Below are 16,783 nucleotides of genomic sequence, written 5' to 3' on the forward strand. Positions count from 1 at the left end.
ATTGTCTAGTGAGATTATAAAAATGTGTGTGCTGGGGGTGGAGGGAAGATGGTGGCACACCTTGTTGAGTGCACACATTACAATGCACAAGGACCCAGGTTCAAACCCCTGGTCCCCACGTGCAGGAGGGAAACTTCACGAGTGGTGAAGCAGGGCTTCAGGTCTCTCTCTCTCTCTCTCTCTCTCTCTCTCTCTCTGCCTTCCTCCCTCCTCTCTCTCTCCCCCTCCCCCTCTCAATTTCTCTGTTTCTATCCAATAATAAATAGATAAAAATTATTAGAGAGAGAGAGTGCTTGGACAAATATTTCAATAACTGAAAACATGATTTCAAAAGTTGTGACTTGACTTGTCTAGGAATAACATCTAGTAGTCATTTTTAAACTACAGTGATATGTTTAGTAAGTATTGCATCATATGACACTAAATGCAAATTGAAAGTAGAGAGAAGGTTTTCGCAGTTTTGAAAAGAGGTTAATTTTTAAGTGTTTTTACTTAATCAAAGCACTCCTGACTTGTATTCAGGAATCATTGATACTAAGGATGTTTTTCTAGCTGGGATAAAAAAAAAATAGCACTTTCTCTTACCATTTCAGTGCCCAGTCTTTTTTTTTATTGCAACAGACAGATATAATTACTTCTTCTGATTGATCTCAATTGTGGGCTAATTCCTTTCCTGACAAAGTGAAACCTTAAATATCTTCACAAGACCTCCTTTTTAATAAACGCATTGTGTAAGGCATGCCAAAGAAGAAAGCAGAGAAAGTGTTCAGAAGGTGGGTCGTTATAATAGGAAAGTAAATGTATATTTCAGTATGCTTATAGATGATTTCTTTTTTCTCTTTCAAGTGTTTTTTTTAATGTTTATTTATTGTATAGAGACAGAGGGAAACTAATAATGGAAAAGGGAGATAGAAAGGGAAAGAAAAAGAAAGACACCCGCAGCCCTACTTCACCACTTCCCCCTGCAGGTGAGGACTGGGGGCTTGAACCCAGATTCTTGCACATGGTAACATGCTCACTCTACCTGGTGCACCACCAGCAGTCACTACATATTCTTTATTTTTTTATTTAATTGTTTTTAATTTTTGTTTATTTATTTTTCCTTTCATTGCTCTTGTCTTTTTATTGTTGTTGTAGTTATTATTATTGTTGTTGTTGTTGTTGATGTCATCGTTGTTAGATAGGACAGAGAGAAATGGAGAGAGGAGAGGAAGACAGAGAGGGGGAGAGAAAGATAGACACCTGCAGACCTGCTTCACCACCTGTGAAGCAACTCCCCTGCTGGTGGGGAGCCAGGGGCTTGAACTGGGATCCTTATGTGGATCCTTGTGCCTTGCGACAGTTGTGCTTAACCCCCTGCACTACCACCGACTCCCCTCTTTCTTATTTTAAACACTGTAAATGTGTAACCTCTCATCTAAAAATCATCACCCTTCTCAATGCCTTTACCATATGTACTGACAGCATCTTTTAAAATATGTAATAACTCTCACTGATTTTCTTTCAAAAAGAGAGAGAGAGAGAGAGAGAGAGGCTTACTCTGGACACACAAAAAAGGGGGAAGATGGAGCATCACTTTGGTTGCAACCAGCATTTCAGGCATGCGGGTCTCATGGTCCCCCAAGATACGATGAGTTCTATGCCTAGAAGTGAAGGCCACTACTGTCTTGGCAGAGAAGGAAGCACATTGAGCACAGCACAGTTCAACAGACTGAGCCAATCATACAGTCTAGAAATGTGCCCCAAGCCCTGTCTCAGTACCACTGACCCTGTCCATAGTCCCTGAGAAGTTCCATCTTCTCATGTCTGACTTATGGAGCAGAAAGACCTTCCTCACCTTCAGTGCTTACTTGATCCCTTTCCTCCCTTCTCTTGAGTCTAAGACATATTGATAGAAACCATCATATTCAAGAGAAGAGTAATAGCAGTTAAGTAATAGCCACGAGTAATAGCCGTTAAGCTTTTGCCATGTGCAAGGTACTGCAGCCCGTTTCATCTTGCAGGGATCCTATGGGTTACTGACCAACTTACCATCATTGAAAAGATGAGGATGCTAGGGGGTAGGGAGGGGGGAGCCTGGTGGTGGCACACCCAGTTGAGTACACACATTACAGTGCGCAAGGACCCAAGTTTGAACCCCCTACTCCCCACAGGACACTGCACAAGTGGTGAGGCAGATCAGCAGGTGTCTCTTTATCTGTCTCCCTATTGCCCTCTCCCCTCTCAATTTCTCTCTGTCCTATCAAATTAAATAGAAAGGGGGGGGAGAGGGAGAATGGCCACTGGGAGTGTTGAATTCATAATGCCAACACCAAGCCCCAGCGGTAACCTTGATGACAACTGTGTGTGTGTGTGTGTGTGTGTGTGTGTGTGTGTGTGTGTGAGAGAGAGAGAGAGAGAGAGAGAGAGAGAGAGAGAGAGAGGAAGAAGGAGGAGGAGGAGGAGGAGGAAACTGAGGCAGCAAACCAGTGAAATAGTTTACCTGGATAATGTGCTCCTTTTTCTTCTTTAATGTTTTGTTTATTTTGTATACAGAGAGGAATTGAGGAGGAAATGGGAGGGAGAGAGGGAGACAGAAATAGAGACACCTGCAGACCTCCTTCACTAGTGAAGTTTCTCCCCTGCAGGTGGAGACCCAGGACTTGAACTTGGGTCCTTACTCATGGTAATAGAACAGCTATAGCAGATTTGACACCGCCCAACCAATTATTCTCCCTCTCCCTCTCTCTCTCTCTCTCTCTCTCTCTCTCTCTCTCTCTCCCTCCCTCTCCCTCTCCCTCTCCCTCTCCCTTTCCCTCTCTCTCCCTCTCTCTCCTTCTCTCTCCCTCTCTCCCTCTCCCTCTCTCTTTCTCTCACTCACTCCCTCCCTCGCTTCTTCTCCTATTTTTTTTAAAATTAAATCTTTATTTATTACTGGATAGAGACACAGAGAAATTGAGAGAGGAGGAAGAGATAGAGAGGGAGAAAGATGGAGAGACGCCAGCAGCCCTGCTTCACCACTGAAGCTTTTCCCCTGCAGGTGGGGACCAGGGGCTTGAACCCAGATCCTTCAAGAATGTAATGTGTGTGCTTAACGAGGTGCACCACCGCTTGGCCCCACTTCTCCTTTTCTATCTCAAGAAAAAAGAAAGAAAGAAAGAAAGAAACTCAGGCAGTTTGCCCCAGATAACATAGTAAACAGTGGAACTAGAATGTAAATTCAAAGGCAGGCAGAGGAACAGCATGACTGAAGCAACGTCAGACAGTTCCTGGTGTTCCCTAAAGACCAAGGGCGGTGGGGTCTCGGTAGCCCACCAGTTAAAAGGCTGTGCACACTCTCACTGTTTTGTGTGACTATTGGTCTCCGCATGTTTCTTTCTTTCTCTTTCAGTGCCACCATGGGCCTTAATTGCCATAGCCATCGTTGCTGTCCTCTTAGTCCTGACCTGCTGCTTTTGCATCTGTAAGAAGTGCTTGTTCAAAAAGAAAAACAAGAAGAAGGGAAAGGAAAAGGGAGGGAAGAATGTCATTAACATGAAAGACGTGAAAGACCTAGGCAAGACCATGAAAGATCAGGTAATGTGTTATTCTTTCCAGATTCCTTGTTCTGTGTTGAAAATGAGTCAACAGTTAACAGCAGATTAGCGTAGGGACCTGTCGCATCTGGACACTTGTTGTAAAGATGCTTTGCAGCTCTTAGTACCCAGTTCCCCAGAGAGCAAAAGGAAACATTGGGTGGTGGTACGACGCTAAGCATATTAACTAGGAAAGGGCGCCCTTGAACATCAGGTCAACCTTGGTGGGACCAGCAGGTCAAACTCTGGATGGCTGAGTTGAAAAGCAAAATGCAGCTATCAGAGTGCTCCCTTCTTGACCCGTCAACTTTCTAACATTCTCTTTGTAGCCACTTTTTTTCAATAGTTTAGTGACTTTTAACAGATTTCACTCAAGTGGGAGCTAGCCATTGTACATAGCCAACCTGTTCAGAGATTAATTCTCAAGAATAATGTGCTTACTACACAGGGCAAAGAGAAGTCAGAGTTGGACCTAAAGTATAGGATGGGAGGGGCCAGGTGGTGGCGCACCTGGTTGAGCGCATATTTTACAGTGCGCAAGGACCCAGGTTCGAGCCCCTGGCCCCAACCTTCAGGGGGAAAGCTTCACAAGTGGTGAAGCAGGTGTCTCTCTGTCTCTCTCCCTCTCTATCACCCTCTTCCCTCTCTGAATGTCTCTATCCAGCAAATAAATAAAGGTTAAAAAAAAAGAAGAAGAATAGGATGGCATTTCAAGGCAAATTTCTTGTTCTTTACCTTGGGACAATTAAAATCATAATGGTGGTTATAGTTTATTTGACTAGACTTTTTTTTTAATTTTTTAATTTCATTTATTTATTCCCTTTTGTTGCCCTTGTTGTTTTATTGTTGTAGTTATTATTGATGTCGTTGTTGTTGGATAGGACAGAGAGAAATGGAGAGAGGAGGGGAAGGCAGAGAGGGAGAGAGAAAGACAGACACCTGCAGACCTGCTTCACCGCCTGTGAAGGGACCTGCCTGCAGGTGGGGAGCCAGGGGCTCGAACCGGGATCCTGACGCCAGTCCTTGAGCTTAGAGCCACCTGCGCTTAACCAGCTGCGCTACAGCCCGACTCCCTAGACTTTTTTTTTTTGTTATAGGTTACCGAAGCTGTGCATATTTTCCCAAGGCCTAAGAAAATTATTTGGCTTTTTTTTTACCTTCTTGCCTGTTTTTGGCTAAATTAACTATATGAGATGTTTCAGAATTAATGTTGTTATTAATATTTACAATGACCTGAGCACATACTTCTTGGAATCACATGCTTATGAGGTATTTAATATGAGGTAACTAATATATGTTCATGCAAAGAAATTCCCCTTCTGTATAAACTACGATGAACCAAACTCATCTCTGTGAATCTCCTTAAGAGCAATTTAATCAAAGAAGAAATTTGAGTGTATTTGCATAGTGCCATAAGTAACATACTTAGAGACAAAGCCCTTTTCTCTGACTGAGTCCTAGGTTAGGTTCAAGAATCTAAGGAAGCACCAAGAGACCGAAGTGATGTAAACAGAAAAAGTCTTTTATGATTCTAGCCGGCTAGGGCCGAATTACCGAGGGGCTGGTGCAGCAGCTCTCTGGTAATCAACCCTGTACCCAAGTCTCACTAAGGTTTATATATGTTTCAGACTACATGGCTACGTGACAAAGTCCAGCTACACAATGTGATGACATGACAGTTTGACAATTGTAGCCCACATGAGAGGAAGAGGAGGGGGTCTTGTTTGACTTTGTGGTTATCTCTTTTTCTGACTCTAGGCTCCCAGGCTGTTTTCTCAGAGTCTGTCCTTGCGATTATCTCCTGCCTTGCAGACTCCCTGGCCTGTCTCTGGTAACAGCCTTAAATCCTGAGAATTGTTTTCTTTCTCAAGGACAGGCCTGTCTTAATTACTTAATTGCTAACTTAACCCTTGGATTGCCAGAGTCTAGGTTCATTTGTCTTTTTATACACCATTTTACATTAATTTTTCATTAGTAAGCCCTTTGCCTTAAAAACACTACAGTGTATGCTAACAACAGTTTCACAAGAGTTCTTTTTTTTTTTTCACCAGCTGCAGTTTTTAGTCTGTCTGTCTGTCTTCTGTCTGTCTGGGTTTTTTTTTTTTTCCCAGAGCTATAAAACATTAGCTCCTTCATGTGCTCAGAGCTCTATTCCGGCCTCAGAGGAGGAGGAGCCCCATTTCCCTGAAAGTTTCTAAGTATAAGCATCTAAACATCCCAATACAGTTTTCTAGTCAGGGTTTTTTTTTCTCTAACATTAACTTGTTACATGAGAACTGAATTTTTTAAATCACATTTTTAAGAAAAATTGAATTACAAAAAAAAAAAAAATTCAGTGGTACCCATAGCAGACAAGACTTTGTATAGATTTCTTTAAATGCTCAGTCTTAAGTGTAGAAATAATCACAGTCATGAACTAAATAGTAGCTACAGAAAATTCAGAGAAATCTATGAGGCAGTAATTTGGAAAAAAAAAAGTTATTTTTACAACAATTCAAACATGCTATTTCTATATCCTCAAACTAACTATAAAAACACTGAGTTATGCTCAATGATAACTCTAGCACTTCCTTCTACAGGCAAGAAATGTGTATTTCTCTTTGTGGATTTGGTTATGTGTGATGTAACAATAACATTTATGGCATGGTAATGGTGTTTATTACCTCCATTATAACCTGGATAAATGATCAAGACATCAAAAAGTAGAAAATCCAGAGAATTTATGGTGACTGTTTTCTCATTGATCCTCCCTTCTTTGGAATGGAATTAGAAAAACAAAAGAAGTCAAACAAGGGAATACAGCAGAGTCAGTAAAGTTGAAACTAATCTGCTTCATCGAAGCATTTAGGATTTCCCCCGGCCACAAAGGTCGTGCTAACTATTTCATGGCGGTCATTTTGTCTGTCTAATATTTTAGAAGTCTGATTTGGATTCATAAGCAGTTAATTGTACAGAAGGAAGTATAATTGGAACAAAAGAAAATAGACCACACTGTAGACAGTTGTGTAGCAGCTTAATTTTAGTAAGAGAGAGAGACAGACACAGAGAGAGAGGCAGAGAGAAGCAGAGAGAGAGAGAGAGAGAGAGAGGGAGGGAGGGAGGGAGGGAGGGAGAGAGAGAGAGAGAGAGAGAGACACCAGAGCACTCAGCTCTGTTTTATGGTTGTGCTAAGGAGTTGAACCTGGGACTTCAGCGCTTCAGGCATGAAAGGCTCTGGCATAACCATTATGCTGTCTCCACTGTCTTTATGCTACTTTTTAAGTCAAAACAACATAGCAATTACATTATGAATGAGGAAGCCAAGCATAAAGCACAGGGTCTAACAGGTTATGTCAAGTGCGGCCTTCAGATCACCTTGATTCAAAACAGTAACAACCCAAAGCAAAGTGTCTTTTTTTTTAACTTTCTTAATTGTTTATTTATTACTTATTAGATCCAGACAATGAAACACTTAGAAGGAAGGGGAAGACAGAGAGGAAGAGGAAGAGAGAGAGAGAGAGAGACCTTTAGCCCCACTTTACTGTTAATGAAGCTTTGCACAAACAGATGGACACCAGGGGCTTGAACCTAGATACTAGAACATGGTAACATTCACTCAACTGAGTTCACCACCACCTGGCCCCTGCAAAACTATTTTTAAGTAATTATGATGTCCAAAATACCGTGAGCAGAATATTGATGTGTGTGGAGGGGGGAGGGGGTCTAGGCTCTCTCCTTTGAAAGCAAAGTATTTATTTATTCGAGAAACATTTTAGACTTTGGCTCTGTGGCGATCAATAAGATTGCAGTGTTTTAGTCCGTGAAAGCACTCTCAGAATTCTAAATGTTGGTGTGTATGTGTGGCTGCATGTCTCTGTGGGAAGATGTGGGTAACCAGAGAAGAATTGTTAGATTTTTCCACAGTGCTAGAGTGTCTACAGAGAGTATATTTATATACTGACAGTAGACAGTAAGTATTTTTAATTTAATTTAATTTATTTATTTCTCATTGGAGAGAGAGAGAGGGAGAGAGAGAGAGGGAGGGAGAGAGAGAGAGAAAGGAAGAGGAAGAAAGAGAGAGAGGGAAAGAGAGAGAGAGAGTGAAGACTTGAGAGGGGGAGAGGGAGATAGAGGAGAGAGACACCTGCCACCCTGCTTCACCACCTTCAGGTGAGGACCCGGGACTTGAACCTGGGTCCTTGCAGACTGTACTGTGATGTGCTTAACTAGGTAAACCACCACCTGACCCCATAATGAAGTATTTAAGACTCTTATGCCTTCTGTTTAACAACGCCAAGTGGGGAGGATAGCAAGTTTGATAGCTAGCTGTCTGGAAAGGTCATTTCTCCATGGTTTTCACTAATGTGTGTGGATATTTTAATTTGTATTTCTTCCTTTTATGTCCTCCTTATCTGTGTTGTATCTCATGACTGTTCTGGGACTGTCCGTTGCGGTAGGTTTCGTCTGCTCTATTCAGATACCCCTAGCCAACGCTCAGATACATCTAGTGGCCTGGCAGCTGGGGACTCCACAGGAAGGGGGAGGCATTATTCTGGCACACATCAAAAGGCTGAACTAAATTGACTCCTTTTTTTTTTCAAGAGATAAAGGTTCTCTTCAGAAATGTCACTAGCTCATTAAACACAGCAATATTAGAAAGCTCAAGCTCTCAACCAAGGGACACCAACAAGAAAGCACAGTTCCCTTGTGCTCCATGCTTAGTGTGGATGATGGAATCTGGACAGCCTGAGCAAAACCCACCTAGCACCACGAAGCAAAAGCGCCTTCTGAAGGCTGTGAACTGGGCACCTTTGGAACGCCACAGCCAGCTGGCTGCAGGGTCACAAAATTGCTGAAATTTAAAGACAAGTTCTGACATCCCTAGCACCAGCCTTTCTAAGGCCATTTAGCAATCTCTCCAAATGGCTGGGCTCAGAACCTTTTTTTTTCCTTCTCTCTCTCTCTCTCTCTCTCTCTATGTTTTTTTTTTTTTTTTTTTTGTTCCAGGAGGGGAAGGTAAAACAAGGTGGGTGGGGACATCTCTCCAGTGATATGATAATAGCGACTGATTTAATAGGTCTGGATTTAATGCAATCGTATCGAAAATGTCTTGCTTAAGTGCATCCTTTGGGGGACAAGAATGGACTTAATCACTTCGGTGATGAACAGTGGTGCTGAGAAATTATCAAAAATTTAGCCCTATTTCATGCAGAGTAATTGCAGACAGGGCCCTGCACCTCTTATTAGGCCAAAAACCACTTAGGGAGAAGGAGATTTAGTATCTTGGCTATTTCCAATGGCACTGGGCTGAGACACGATATTAGAAATTAAAAGAGACTTTTGAAAAAGTGTTTTAATCGATCAGTTATTTTACTTATTATGCTAGAGTCATAGACTGATTTTATTTTCAGGCAAAAGGACACACAGGTTTGCTACTGTTGTTGTTTTAATCATACAAGGAGGCAAATGACCTAAGCTGTAATTTTCTGAACACATTTTTTTTTCCCCTGTGGAAATGTTCAAGACACAGATACACACAGACAGCTGAAATCCTGAAAGAGCAGTGAGGGCCTAAAATCCTCTCAATAGATTCAGTCTTTTCCTACTATTGTAATTGAATATTTGTTTCCCAAGTTAAAATATTAATATCTTTTTTGTTTGTTTTTTGATTTTTTATATTATCTTTAATTTTTTTATTGTATAGGGACATCGACAGGGATGGGGGAGACAGAGAAGGAGAGAGACAGAGAGATACCTACAACCCTGCTTTACCACTCTTGAAGCTTTCCCCCTGCAGGTGGGGACCAGGGGCTTGAACCCTGGTCCTTGTGCATTGTAGCCTGTGCTTTCAACCAGGTGCACCACCACTCAGCCCCTAATTTATTTTTTTTTAAATACTCAGTTGTTATTTCATTGCTGACATGAGTTAAAATCCATGTACTTTGTCAGCAGTAATAAGTAGTCTAGGGCAGGAAAATTGTCATGCGTGAGGACCCAGGTTTGAGCCCTGACACCACGTGGGATATTATGGATAGTATTAGGGGCAACTTCACAGATGACAGAGTCGTGCTGTGGTGTCTTCCCTTCTCTTGTATCACTACCACCTGTCTGAAATTGCAAGAAAGGAAAGAAAGAAGAGAGAGGGAGGGAGGAAGAGAGAGAAAGAAAGGAGGAAGGGCAGGAGGAAGGAAAGAAAGAGAGGAAGAAAGAAAGAAGAAAAGAAAGACAGAAAGAAAGGGAGGAAGAGAAATAAAGAGGAGAGAAGTTATGGAATTGAAATTGTCTCACAACACAGAAAGTAGTCTCACATTCTTACTGTCTTGATTTCTGTGAAATTCTATAGGAAATACATACACATAATAAGGAAATACAGAATAAAAATGCCGTAATCAAAATGCAGAAGGCAATATTTGATACCTAGAAACACAATATTAAAAAATGTTATTAAGGCTGAAACAACTAAAATAGAAAGAATCTCTTCAAATCAACAAGAACCAAACAACCAGAAAATATTTAGTGAAGGTTATATATTGGCGATCACAAAACATTTTACTTTTATTTTTTTTCTGCTTCACAAGTGGTCAAGGAAATGTAACATTTTAGATTTCCAGTAATTACTATGTAGTAGAGTTCATTAAATTTAAAGCAGTAAGACTTCACATTCTTGGAAAAATGACCTCAAATATGTCTAACCTTCATAAAACTTTGAATTATTTAGCAAAATGTCTTTACTCATTACTAAAATAGAGCATTTTTTAAAGAGAAAGGAGCACTTTAATGTTTTGGGTTAAATAATGAGCTTTCTAGTATTCCAGTTTACACTGGACCTAAGTGTTAGGTTATAAAGAATATTCAATTTGTCTGAATCAAGTTTTAAAAGATCAGAACCCTGTTCTGTCCTTTATTGCAAAATAAAATGCTGTGCCCCTTGCAGCTTTGAGCAAGATTACAAGTATAACTTGATTCATCTATTTTTTTTTATCAAATAAGCCCATAAATCAATTTAATTCAGCCTGGCTTCTGTGGAGTTGTCATGAAAACAAAATGGTAAACTTAGGCTGGAAGTGGGGTGAACTTCTCTCTGGACATGCATTTGCTTGGTGGCATGTTTTTTTTTTTCCATAGCTGTGATAGGTATAGACATGCAAGGCAGGAAATGAACCGTTTTCTGAGAATCCCTCGACGATGCTTTTCATAGGATTCAAGGAAAGAAAAGGCCACGTATCTCGTGTCATTACTCCACTGCATGTAGCCATGTACATGATGCTGAATATCTTTCCCATCTACAGGAATGTGAGATCTGGCCTGGTCAATAGCATGTTTGTCAGAGCTCTGCAAGCAGCAGTTGTCTCAGAACCCAGTGTGGGGCCGAGTTAACATCCCCTGTGCAAGAACTTGACATTCTTTGGCTTGCAGTATTCTGAGGGGCTTCTTCCATTGCTTCCATCTTGCTTGTTGAGTGGGGGCTGGGGAGATGGGGGGCACTGGAAAGCCATGCATCAATGGAATTTAAAATGTGTGTGTGTGTGTGTGTGTGTGTGTGTGTGTGTGTGTGTGTGTGTGTGTGTGTGTGTGTGAAAGAGAGAGAGAGAGAGAAAGAGAGCAGTAAGTGTGAATGTGTGTCAGACAACAGATTTCCAACATCTTAGTGCTTGCTTCCGATAGTTTGGGATTATAGCCAGTGGTCCAGTTGAACTTGGGTTTTGCTGTCTGACGTGAATTCACCTGTGATCTATTTCCCTGCTCATAGGCCCTTAAGGATGATGATGCTGAAACTGGACTGACTGATGGAGAAGAAAAGGAAGAACCCAAAGAGGAGGAGAAATTGGGGAAACTTCAATACTCACTGGACTACGATTTCCAAAATAACCAGGTCTGAGGGGGGAGACAAGTGTCTTTTTTTTTTTTAATTAATGAACAAAGACAGAAAGTACTTGAGAGGAGAGGAGGAGATAGAGAATGAAAGAGACAGAGAGCCAACTGCAGCCCTACATCACCACTTGTGAAGCTTTCGCCCTGCAGGTGGGGACCGGGGCTTGAACCTGAGTCCTTGCGTACTATGATGTGTGCACTTAACCAGGTGTGCCACCGCCTAGCCCCACAAGTGTCTTTTAATTCCTTTACATTTTCTAAAATGACTACGCAGACATTGAGGCAAGCTACTTCTTAAAGCATTCCATTTGCTGTGAGGGAGGGAAATGCAATTATCAAAGCTATTGATAAAATAATTTCTAAGTACAGGCAGTCCTTTACTTGCTCATTTAACTTGGCTGGTAATTAGAATTCACAGTATTCAATGGATTGCATCTCCTCATGGCACTTACAGCAAAAGCCAGCGGAATACAGATTGGTTTTGACTCTTGGAGCTCCCTGCCGTAGTCGTCCTGCACTGTCTCTGCACTGAGCTAGATAAACTACATCAGTTTTCTTTGGATGTGATGTCTTGAGACCCAGCCAGGGCATGTGAGCGCAAGCTCTGAAACAATGTATTGAGCAGGACCTGGATATGGTTGACTTGTGGTCCACAAATTTCCGTGGTATGACGTACAAGGTGGTATGATGTACAAGGTGGTATGACGTAAAACCGCTAGTGTAAATGCGATAGCATTTCTCGACAAGCACCAGCAGCAACTATAGTCCCTGTGTCTGTGACTACTGTCTCCGGACTGACAGACAACTGGAAAGAAAATAACCAACCGGGCATCTCTGTAACAATTTCTCAAAAAAAAAAAAAAGTTGAGCACAGTGGTCCCTCCATTAGCTGTTTTCTCTCAAATGTCCGTTATAAAGACGACTCAAAGGGAACTACTAAAAAACAGAAATCTCTCTACATAAAAAGGCAGGATCCCAGTTCGAGCCCCCAGCTCCCCATCTGCCGGAGAGTCACTTCACAAGCGGTGAAGCAGGTCTGCAGGTGTCTATCTTTCTCTCCTCCTCTCTGTCTTCCCCTCCTCTCTCCACTTCTCTCTCTCCTATCTAACAACGACATCAATAACAACAACAATAATAACTACAACAACCATGAAAAACAACAAGGGCAACAAAAGGGAAAATAAAATAAATATAAAATTTAAAAAAAAAAAAAAAAAGGCAGGATCCAGCACACTAATGATACCATACCCCTTTACCTCCTGAACCATTGAAGCAATTTCAAATCTAAGAAAAAAAAAAAATCAGCAGATCATGCTGTTAAGAATTGCAAGCACATAACCCTTCTCTAACAAGGAGAGTTTTATCTCTCTCTATTCCTTTTGCTTTTCTTTTGTTCTGGGGGGAGAGAAACTAATAATTACAAGAGGTATAGTTAGGAGCTGAGGAAAGAGCATGGTGGTTCTGCAAAACGCTTCCATGCTTGAGGCTCCAAGGCCCCAGAGTCAATCCCTAGCACCACCATAAGCCAATGTTGAGCAGTGGTCTGGTAGAGGAGGGGGGGGGAAGTTATTTTGTTGTTGTTTCTTTGTGGTGTTTGTTTTTGTTTTATCAGAACACTGCTCTCCTCTGGCTTACATTGATGCCAAGGCACTGAACCAGAGACCTTGAAGTCTTAAGCATGAGTTTCTGATGGTATCTCCCCAGCACCCAGAATGTTTGTAAATAAAATAAAGGAGACATGCTTAGTACTAACGCAGCATGTGTTTTATAGTTTGATGAATAAGCAATAATAAATCAATCAAAAGCCAAGGCTCAGTTTTAATGTCCATAATCAAAAGTCACTGTGAGAGCTCTAAAAAGGAGTGAGCATTCTGAGATTTCTGAATTGACAGTTCAGGTGTTGGCTTCTATCCCAGAAGCTCCCACAGGACCCCTAGTAAGGGGCATATTCATATACTCTCTCATATTACAAAGTTGTCTTTGACCAGCCTCACTGCAGCCCTGGCTGGTGATCTCATTATACATACTACAAGGTGAATATTATTTTGTAGGTCCAGGTTGATAAGTATGATTTATTCTGATTTCTAGGTAAACAATAGAGTTAATTAAATATAGGGCACTTGAAATCATTTCTTTTTTTTTAATATTTATTTTATTTATTTATTCCCTTTTGTTGCCCTTGTTGTTTTATTGTTGTAGTTATTATTGTTGTTGTCGTTGTTGGATAGGACAGAGAGAAATGGAGAGAGGAGGGGAAGACAGAGAGGAGTAGAGAAAGATAGATACCTGCAGACCTGCTTCACCGCCTGTGAAGCAACTCCCCTGCAGGTGGGGAGCCGGGGTTCGAACTGGGATCCTTATGCCGGTCCTTGTGCTTTGGGCCACCTGCGCTTAACCCACTGCGCTACAGCCCAACTCCAACTTGAAATCATTTCTACCCATTCTGTTGGAATGACCTCAAGACTTTGTTGGGGAATACCATTTCCAACTATTCCTACCTGTTCCTATGTTCTAAGGAAGGTTAAAATCAATGTAAATTACCTTGGCTTATCATTTCTTCTCCAGCGATTCAAAACACACACACACACACACACACAACCTTTCATATTTTCTAATAGCTAGTGGCATTTCATCTTGGTTAGTCATAGTCTTTAAACTCTGAGTACTGTTATCATTTTTGTAAAGTAATATTCTTAATAAAATAAGATGACTAATTCTTTCAGTCAATTATAAGTGCACTGACTGTTCCCTTCCTAGCAAACACATTTTTAAGGTGTTTCATTCCAAAGATCTAGAAGATTCTATCCAGTGAAATTATTTCTAATATTATGCATTGATATTTTTTTTCTCCAAATGCCCTTAGCTAATCTGATTTATAAAATGATTCCTATGAGTTGTGGAAGAAAAAGCCTGTGAAACCTCATGGACAAGGCTATAATCAAATATATGCCTTTCGCTTACCAAAACTAACTCCCTGAAATGCCCTCTTTGAGACACTGCCATGGGGGAAAGAATTGTGATACTTATCACTCAGGCAGAAGTCAGAAGAGAGCTGGAAGAAGCAACTCTGCCCCTTATCAAGAAACTATATATATTTAAAAAGACGTTTATGAATATAAATTAACTAGTTTGAAAAAAAAAGCTAGGCTGTCTCTTTTTCTTTCTCTACCAAAAAGAACAGTGAGGAGGAAACAAAAATTTGGATATCCACATGCTATTTTTTAAAAGCACATGCCAGACAAACCAAGCAAAACAATAACAAAACTGCTTTAATCAAGCCATACTTTGATAATCTGTGTTTTGTTTTTCTTTTCTTCTTTATTATTATTTTTTTTAATCACCACAGTGATCATTCAGGCTTGGGTCCTGCATGACTCCACTGATTACAGTGGCAACATTTTCCCTTTTTCTTTCTTTTTTATGGTAAGAGAGAAATAGAAAGGGAGAGGGGAGAGAGAGAGAGAGAGAGAAGAAGAAGGAAGAGGAGGAGGAGGAGAAACACTTGTAGCAGAGCTTCACTGTTCAAGAAGTGACCCCCCCCCAAACACACACACACACACACACACACATGGATCAAAGACTTGAACTCAGGTCCTTGCGCAGGGTGATGTGTGGGCTTTTCTAGGTGTGCTACCTCTTCACGTTTTCTCTATCACAATCCAGGACTTTCATCAACTGGGGGACCCATTTGTATAAGGATGTCACTAAAACACTGCAGCATTAAGATGGAAACAGTATAATTATTCAGGACAGTAGTCCAGGTTTAAAAAAAAAAATTGAACCAAATGACCAAAATGCACTCAAGAATCTGTCTATAGCATTTTTGTGGAAAACAGATGTGATTTTCCCCCCTTTTTTTAGGAAGCAATTTGTTTTCCTATTCTGTTGTCTAAAATATCTCAGGTGGCACACCTGGTTGAGTGCATGTGTTACAGTACACAAGGACCCAGGTTCGAGCTCTCAGTAGTCCCCACCGGCAGGGGGAGAACTTCAAGAATGGTGAAGTAGTGCTGCAAGTGTCACTCTGTCTCTCTCCCTTTCTATCTACTCCTCCCCTTTTGCTGTCTCTAGCCAATAAATTAATATAAAGACAATATTTTACAAATAAAATTAGGGAGTCGGGTGGTAGCGCAGAGGGTTAAGCGCACGTGGCGCAAAGCACAAGGACCGGTGTAAGGATCCCGGTTCAAGCCCCCGGCTCCCCACCTGCAAGGGAGTCGCTTCACAAGCAGTGAAGCAGGTCTGCAGGTGTCTGTCTTTCTCTCCCCCTCTCTGTCTTCCCCTCCTCTCTCCATTTCTCTCTGTCCTATCTAACAATGACATCAATAACAACAACAATAATAACTACTACAACAATAAAAAAGGGGCGACAAAATAGAAAATAAATATTTTTAAAAATTTAATTAAATTAAATTAAACAAAAAGTTTCTTACACATGGATCTAGAGCAGTATGGCTATAGGGGAAGCATCTAGAGTATTCTTCTAACACCTTTGGCTTTTTTTGTGGAAATGCTCACCCCATAGTTTATCAGGTTGCTACACAGGAATCTACCGCTGAAAAAGCAGACGTGAATGAATGCAGAAGGTCTCTTCCTTCTTCTAGCGTTTGCCCTTCTTCCGTAGCCAGTCAACAGCATCTGGTTGAGCCTGATGTAAAGTTTCGAGACCTCCTTTGAATCTGGAGAGGTGGCAGTCGTTGACTATGTGGGTCATAGTCTGTCTGTAGCCGCAGGGGCAGTTCGGGTCATCTCTGGCTCCCCAGCGATGGAACATAGCGGCGCATCAGCCATGGCCTGTTTGATAGCGATTGAGGAGGGCCCAATCATAACGTGCTAGGTCAAAGCCGGGTTGACGCTTGCAGGGGTCTGTGATATGAGGTGTTTGTTCTTTACCTCAGCTGACTGCCAACTCTGTTTCCAAGAGTCTGGAACAGAGAAGTTCAGTGTAGGCGTAGGGGACCAGATTGGGTGAGAGACGTCAAGCATTGGACAGGGTGGGTGAAGATATCCGCGTATAATGGCAGGTCCGGTCGAGCTTAGACGTGGGAAATGAACTTAGATGATGCCGCATCCCGACGAATATCTGAAACGCCTTAGAAAGGAGACAGGCATGCTAAACTCATGCCTGTAACTTCCCCTCTAGACGAGGGAAGTTATGTCTACAACTAAAGGTTCTTTGTTTAAATAGACAATATATAGAATGATCAATTGACCGTCAAACAAAACAAGTAGCCAACACACAGATAAAGGTCAATCTGATTAAAAAAAAAAAATCAAGATGTTTTAGAGTGTCTATCTCAAACTGCTCCCCAGCTTCAAAGAAATTTCTATTAAGCTGGCATGAGGCTTTGGCTCAGAAGATAAAATTCCTGCTTTAT

The 16,783-nt window shown here is 41.4% G+C and overlaps 1 protein-coding gene across 4 annotated transcripts in view; it reads left to right on the forward strand.

Moving 5' to 3' along the window:
* The window catches only part of SYT1 (synaptotagmin 1), a 664,148-nt gene that overhangs the window by 480,665 nt on the left and 166,700 nt on the right, over positions 1-16,783 (forward strand). For 3 of the 4 annotated variants that reach the window (XM_060191358.1, XM_007525653.3, XM_060191359.1), the window contains 2 exons: positions 3,371-3,555; positions 11,284-11,406. In XM_060191358.1, the coding sequence (XP_060047341.1) occupies positions 3,371-3,555; positions 11,284-11,406 (308 nt within the window). The remainder of the gene's footprint in view (positions 1-3,370; positions 3,556-11,283; positions 11,407-16,783) is intronic. The other variant, XM_007525654.3, reaches the window with a different exon arrangement.

Source organism: Erinaceus europaeus, chromosome 5 (assembly GCF_950295315.1).
Source record: "Erinaceus europaeus chromosome 5, mEriEur2.1, whole genome shotgun sequence".
Taxonomy (NCBI): domain Eukaryota; kingdom Metazoa; phylum Chordata; class Mammalia; order Eulipotyphla; family Erinaceidae; genus Erinaceus; species Erinaceus europaeus.